Source organism: Penaeus monodon, chromosome 11, assembly GCF_015228065.2.
Source record: "Penaeus monodon isolate SGIC_2016 chromosome 11, NSTDA_Pmon_1, whole genome shotgun sequence".
Taxonomy (NCBI): Eukaryota; Metazoa; Arthropoda; class Malacostraca; order Decapoda; family Penaeidae; genus Penaeus; species Penaeus monodon.
Genome location: NC_051396.1, coordinates 4,350,949 through 4,358,448, shown reverse-complemented (window position 1 = coordinate 4,358,448; position 7,500 = coordinate 4,350,949). Strand labels below are relative to the sequence as shown.

Genomic DNA, 7,500 nt, shown 5'->3' with positions numbered 1-7,500 from the left:
CTCGTTGTAAATTTGATTTGTTTTGATAACTAACACTGAATTTCAGATTTTATATTCGTGTGTCATAGAAAAATTGATAGAAATATATTGTTTGATTATTATTACATACAGTGCATTTGGATATAATGAAAATATTACAGGTTATAACAGAGACAGAAAAAAAATGTCAAGGTTAACCCTTAGGTATGACTGGCCCTCAAGAACGATTTTCATTAAATGCAGTTGCAGGGTAATTGCAATAAAGTGGCTAAGATTTAATTTATTTTTCGGTTTTTTCCCACTTGAAATTGTTCATGAAATATTTTGGACAGTGCTTTTAACCGAGGATACTGAAGTACTGGGAGACAAAAGTCGAAATAATTAGAAGATTGTGTTCAGTGCTCTGCTCGCTTTAATCTATGTGGTCTTAAGTTCTTAGAATTTTTTTTACTAGAAGTCCATTTATATATATATATATATATATATATATATATATAATATATATATATAAATATATACACACACACAACACACACACACCACACAAAACACACACACACACACACATATATATATATATATATAATATAATATATATATAATATATATATGTATATATATGATATATATGAGAGTGTGTGTGTGTGTGTGTGTGTGTGTGTGTGTATGTGTGTGTGTGTGTGTGTGTGTGTGTGTGTGTGTGTGTGCGATGTGATGTTTGACATAGCATTTCTTTCAAACATTCAAGCCATTCAGGAATTGGGACTAATAACGTATCTGAGATTAATTCTTTTTTAAATCTTTTTTAATTCTCTAGTTTAGTTAAGACGAAAAAAATAAATACAATACAATACAGACAAAGACGTACTATAGCCATGTTAACCTCTACACAAACATGCAGACCAACACAATAAACCAGAAATTATTTCTAAAATTCTGGTTATTTTGGCAGCAATCAAGTCTACGTATCTGCCTCTCCATGTTTTCTCTCTCTGTCTCTATTTGTGTCTGTCACCCCCATCTCTCTCTATTTCTGTCTGTCTGTCTGGTAATCTATTTATCTCTTTGTTTGTCTGCCTTTCGTCTCTCTCTCTCTCTCTCTCTGTCTCTTCTCTCTCTCTCTCTCTCTCTCTCTCTCTCTCTCTCTCTCTCTCTCTCTCTCCAGTTAACATCACGACACCACAGTGAAAGGACGTGTACAGTGTCCTCTCGTGACCTTGTGACCTGTCCTTAAAAGATCTGTGATACCTTGACAATCAGGAATTCACAGACCTGCCAGTGGCATATTGATCCAGGCTGTGATATTGTTCACATATAATAAGTTCCAAAGTGATTAAAAAAAAGCAAATATTAAAATCAAAAGCGAAAGCTCCAACGCACTCTCACAGATGTGCTGCGACGTAGGCCGTGTGTGCAATTGTTTATTTTCAAAGGCCAGGCACTCAGGTCGGCCCCTACGTGGTTGGGGAATGACCGCGCCCACTGATGGGGACGATGGCGAACCAACAAATGGAAACCGAGATATGATGTCCTCATTAAGGAGGATATTGGTGGGGCCCCGGAGAGGCTGAAGAAAAATGAAAAGAGGCAACTATCTGCTTCTGTCGAACTTACGATACAAAGCTTCGCACACATAGGTATTAGTATCTCTGGGTCTCTCAGGCCCTAAAAATGGACCTTTACAATAAGACCTACGGATCAACCGAGCTCAAAATTGGAAGAAATAACGTTTATGTCAGATGCAAGGACGAACAAATTCTTGCTCATATAACAACTTCCGGTGCAGGTGGTGAAGTGCATGAAAAAACCCAAGGTTTTTGGGAAGGGAAAAATGTATGAATGTCATCGTGTTCGATGTACCAAGAGAAATTGAAACAGGAGAAATGACTGCATAAAATGAAAGTATCATTCATGCGAGATGCATGAAGGTTAACGGAATGATACCCAGAGAGTCATCATAACATATGAGGAGGAGGTAATCTGTTAAAATGGCTGAGGGCATGGCACCCTTTAGGTGTGCCGTCTACAAATCCCTGACCCCGTTTTGTCTCTAAATGTTTAAAGTGGGGCCACGGAACACGTGCCTGTCCACGAGACGCACCGCGATGCCGGTACTGCCCTCTTCCGCACGGAAGTTCAGAATGCGCAGAAAAGATTTCCGAAGGAAAAAATGTCCCTCGGAAATGTGTGAACTGCCGACAAGAGCATAATGCCAATTCTCCATTGTGCGCTTACTACCCAAAGGATAGGAAAATAAATAATAAAAAAAGCAGGCAGTCCTCTCGCCCATAAAAGTCCCCATCCCCCCAGCCCCGCGTTTTGATGATGTGTGAGAATTCCCACACCTGCGGAGGTCAACAGTGATGGCCCCCGCAAAGGAAGCCATGGCACCGGCCACAGTACCAGCACCAACAGGAGTTAAAGCTCCGTCAACTCAGGCATCAGCAACAGTTTTAGCAACAGTTTTAGCACCAACTGTAGTGCCATATGCTGCGCCATTTTCTGCACCAGCTTCAGCATCAGTTTCAGCATCAGTTGCAGATCAGCCACTGCAGCAAGACAACGGAGAAATAAAGGGTCTTCCACAAATGCTTTTTCGGCAGATGGAGCAGATGAGGATCAATGAAGCAACAACAAGTGGTTCAGCAATCTCAACTTCAGAAAAGGATGTTCACGTTCCTCCTCCATCAACAACACCATCACCTCGTAGCGGGCCTTGGAAATGGTCAAGTAATCAATGTTTCCAAGTAATCTCTTGAAATGTATTACCTGGAACACAAACAGTTTACAGAGACGCAAGGCAACTCTCTCACAGCACCGTCACTCTGAAAATGTTGATGTGCTTTGCCTTCAGGAAGTCAGAACTAGTGCTCATTATGCAAAATTGCGGGATGCACATACTATGACAGACCAAATATTGCTAATCTCTCTACGAGGGAGCTTGGCATTTACATAAAGAACTCAATTCCATCGCAAGTGATTGATTGCAATCGTGACAGCACCTTTGTTGATTATCGTATTTTTTTTTTATAAGCCAGATAATATTTTAATACAGTGATAATAGCACAACCCTTCAGACATGTATATAACACTAATATCTGACTAATAGCCCACTACACAAATAGAAGCACAGCTAGTCTGGATAGATGCTTTGGTATCTTACCCTGGCTTTTTGCAGGGCATGTACACTGTTTCTGTAAATAAATGTTATCAAATCAAATCAGATCTCTCTCTCTCTCTCTCTCTCTCTCTCCTCTCTCTCTCTCTTCTCTCTCTCTCTCTCTCTCTCTCTCTCCTTCCCTCCCTCCCTCCCCCTCCCCCTATCCCCCCACCCCAACCCCCCCTATCTCTCTCTCTCTCAGTCTCTCCCTCCTTCCCTCTCCCCTTCCCCCCCCACCCCCCTCCACCCCTCTCCCCCTCTCCCTCCCACCCCCACCCTCTCCACCCCAAATCCTCCATAACAAACTCTCCCTCCCTCTCCCACCCCCACCCCCCCAAAAAAAAAAACCCAAACGTAAAATTTAGAACCCAACCCCCCCCCGACAGGTGGCGGGGACGGCGGCGGGGGCCCTGGCTCAGCTGGGCGTCGGCATCATCGGCGGATTCTCGGGGGTGATGCTGCCCCAGCTGACGGACGTCGAGTCACGTGAATTTTCCTGGACGAGGAGCAGGTGGCGCTTTTCAGTAAGTCTGGAGGCGAGGGGGGGGGGCGATTGCATTTTTATTTTTTATTTTTTATTTATTTCTTATTATTTATTTATCTATTTTTTTAAATCTATTTCTTATCTTATTTCTTATTATTTATTGCTTTATATTTATTTCTTATCTTATTTCTTATTATTTATTTCTTTATTTCTTTTTTTTATTTATTTTTTATCTTATTTCTTATTATTTATTTCTTTATTTCTTTTTTTTTTCTTATCTTATTTCTTATTATTTATTTCTTTATTTCTTTTTTTTTTATCGCTTTAGTTAGTTTTATAGCTGATGTTGATGATGATTATGATGATGAGGAGGAGGAGGGGGAGGATTGATGATGATGATAATGATGATAATGGTAATAATGGTAATAATGATAATGGTGATGATAATAATAATAATAATAATAATGATAATGATAATATTAATTTGTATTATTATAGTAATAATGATAGTGGTAGTAGTAGTAGTAGTAATAATAATAATAATAAAAACAATAATAATAATAATTCTTATTTTATCATAGTAATAATAAATGAATGATAATAATAATAGTAATCGTAATGGTATTAGCAACAATAATAATTATGATAATAATATTTTCAGTATTTATAATAGTAACATAGTGATAATAATAGTAATACTTGTGATAATGATAATGTAAAGCAATAATTGAAAGTACGAGAAACAGTAATAACGATGACGATAAAAACAGCAGCGAAGGTAACGGGGATTACGCAGAGCCTTACCCTCCGACAGGCAGCCTCGTGTACCTTGGCTCGGCCGTCGGGTGCCTGCTGTGGACGCTGCCGATGGCGTGGATGGGCCAGCGGTGGTCCATGCTGGTCCACCTCCCCGTGTTCTTGGCGGCGTGGCTCACCCTCGCCTTCGCCCCCTCCGCGTGGCTCCTGCAGACGTCCCGCTTCCTCCTGGGCGTGAGCGGGGGCGTGATCGAGGCCGCCTCCTACAGCTACGTGACGGAGCTGGCGCACAGCCGGGTGAGGGGGCAGCTGGTGGGCACGGCGGACACGGTGAGGCAGCTGGGCGTGCTGATGGTGTATTCCCTCGGCAGCAGCGGCCTCAGCTGGAGGGAGGCGGCGCTCATCTGCGGCTGCGTGACGACGATCCCGGTGGGCGTCGGCCTCCTGCTGCTGCCGAACTCGCCCCGCTGGCTGGCCACCCGAGGGCGCGTGGACGAGTGCAAGGAGAGCCTGGCGTTCTTCCGAGGCGCTCGGTACGACTGCAGTTCCGAGATGGAGGCCGTCGTCAGCCAGACGAACGACGAGGACGGCCGACGGCGGCGGCAGGATGCTGCAGCAGATCCGACGCATGAGGGAGCCGCAGACACTGAGGATCTTCGGCCTCCTCGCGTTCCTGATGTTCTCCGTTCAGTTCACGGGGAACATCGTGGTCCTCTCTTACGTCGTCCCGATCTTCAACGCGGCCAAAGTCAACATCAGCTCCTACATGAGCGCCATAGTGATCGCCGTCGTGAGAGTCGTGGCCACGGTCTTCTCTCTCTCCGTCGTCGACCGGCTGGGGCGGCGGCCGGCGCTGATCACGGCCTTCCTGCTGTGCTCCGGATCCCTCTTCCTCCTCGGCACATTCTTCTTCCTGCAGAAGAGAGGCGTGAGCATGGAAAAGGTCGGCTGGTTCCCCGTCCTGACGATGATGGTGTATACCTTCGTGACGTGCGTGGGACACCCCGTCCTGAACCTCGTGCGCGGGGAGCTCCTGCCGACGGCGGTCCGAAACGCCGCCAACTCCTTACTCTTCTTCATCTTCTTCTGCGGGATGTTCCTAGCCTCTCACTCCTACCCTGCGACGGTATCAGCCCTGGGGGAGGAGGGGGCCTTCTGGGTGTACGGCGGCGTGTGTCTCATCATCGTGGCCGCCGTGGCGCTCTTCATCCCGGAGACTCGAGGCAAAGTCTTGGAGAACATTGCCGGAACGCCAGACGAGACCAAGCTATAGACGTCTCCAAAACCCGGCTTCGGAGGACCAGGTGATGAGAAGATAAAGAACAGGTCATTTATACTATGATAAGGGTGACAGAAAGAACAGATCTTCTGTACTACGATAAGAGTGAATCAGAAAAAGAACAGGTCTTCTGTACTATGACACGAGTGTCTGAGAGAAAGAATGAATCATCTATACTATGAAAGGAGTCTGAGAGAAAGAGCAGACCTTCTGTACTACGATAAGAGTGTCTGAGAGAAAAAGAGCAGATCTGTACTATGATAAGAGTGAATACGAGAAATAACAGATCTTCTGTACTAAAATAAGAGTGTCTGAGAGAAAGATGCATAGCTAATTAATACTTTTTGATAATAACTATTTACAGTCATTCCATGTTTCATAAGACGGCGAACATAGACACACTGCCCTAGCATTTGTATTGTTATAAGATAGGAGATTTGTTTTTTTTTTGTTTGTTTTTGAGATGCAATATTTTATCCCAGTTATATAAGTTTGTGCAATGCTCTTGTACCTATGTTATGCTCGTGACAGACATCACGTGGGAACAATAAATACGTTTTCACCATTTTAAGACTTTGCAAATTATCATAAGGACGGTTTTAACACAAACCAGGGTTGCAGACAATGCTATACATGTTTTGCTAGGAATGATACTTAATACACTTATCATACAAATGTAACTTACACATGTATATTTTATGAGAATGATATAAACTAATAGCAATTTTCTTCTTAGAATCATTTTGTGAATATGTAAATCAAATGGCCATAGAAAAAGATAGATTTTTTATAGAAATTTCAGTTGTTTTATTAATCAATAACCAGCTTTACGAAGACATCGTAACTGTGTTATGTTTATTCAAAGAAGTGTTGTGTTAACAATAATTATAAAAGAATTGTTAATTATTACTGATCATACGAGGTGTAAAGTATACAACAATATAGTAGATATTTTTGTATTTCAGAGTACTCATTACAAAATATCATTTTAAATACATGGAGCATTCAACGCAGTTTGAAAAAAAGGCGTTTTCAGCATTTAACATTATTTATTACCTAGTAATCTTTTTTTCTCTTTCACTCTTTCTGTCTTTCTCTCTCTCTCTCTCTCTCTCTCTCTCTCTCTCTCTCTCTCTCTCTCCTCTCTCTCTCTCTTCTCTCTCTCTCTCTCTCTCTCTCTCTCTCTCTCTCTCTCTCTCTCTCTCTCTCTCTCTCTCTCTCTCTCTTTCTCTCTTTCTCTCTTTCTCTCTCTCAATCTCTCACTCACTCTCACTCACTCACCCTCTCTCTCTCTCTCTCTTTCTCCCTCCTTCTCTCTCTCTCTCCCTCCCTCCCTTCACCGTTTCGATCCACCCAACCCCATCCTACTCAGGCGGCACTCTTCCTGCGGACGTTACTCCTCGCGCTGAGCTGCTTCAGACGCCCCAGCTCGTCCTCGAGATCCTCCTTGAGTGCGAGCTTCTCCTTGAGGTCTCGAGCGAGGACGGGGTCGAGGAGCAGGCGGGAGGCAGGCTGGAGCCTCGCCGAGAGCCTGCTCGACTGAGCCTGCTTCCTGGCGAGGTCCCTTGAGCTCCGCCTTCTTCTGCAAGAGGATTCATATATATATATATATATATTAATATATATATATATATATATATATATATATATTAAAAAATATATATATATATTAATATATAATATATACATATCACACACCCCACACACACACACACACACACCCACACACAAACACCGACAGACAACAACACACCAACACTAACACACAAACTGATATATATAGTATATCATCATATATATATATATATATATATATATATATATATATATATATAATATCAT

General features: G+C 42.8%; 1 protein-coding gene across 1 annotated transcript in view; it reads left to right on the top strand.

Annotated features, from left to right (window-relative positions):
• The window catches only part of LOC119578691 (monosaccharide-sensing protein 1-like), an 8,892-nt gene extending 2,441 nt beyond the window's left edge, over window positions 1–6,451 (top strand). The window contains exons 2-3 of the mRNA XM_037926265.1: window positions 3,526–3,663; window positions 4,438–6,451. Of these exons, the coding sequence (XP_037782193.1) occupies window positions 4,491–5,687 (1,197 nt within the window). The 5' untranslated portion in view covers window positions 3,526–3,663; window positions 4,438–4,490 and the 3' untranslated portion in view covers window positions 5,688–6,451. The remainder of the gene's footprint in view (window positions 1–3,525; window positions 3,664–4,437) is intronic.
• Window positions 6,452–7,500: the final 1,049 nt, after the last annotated feature.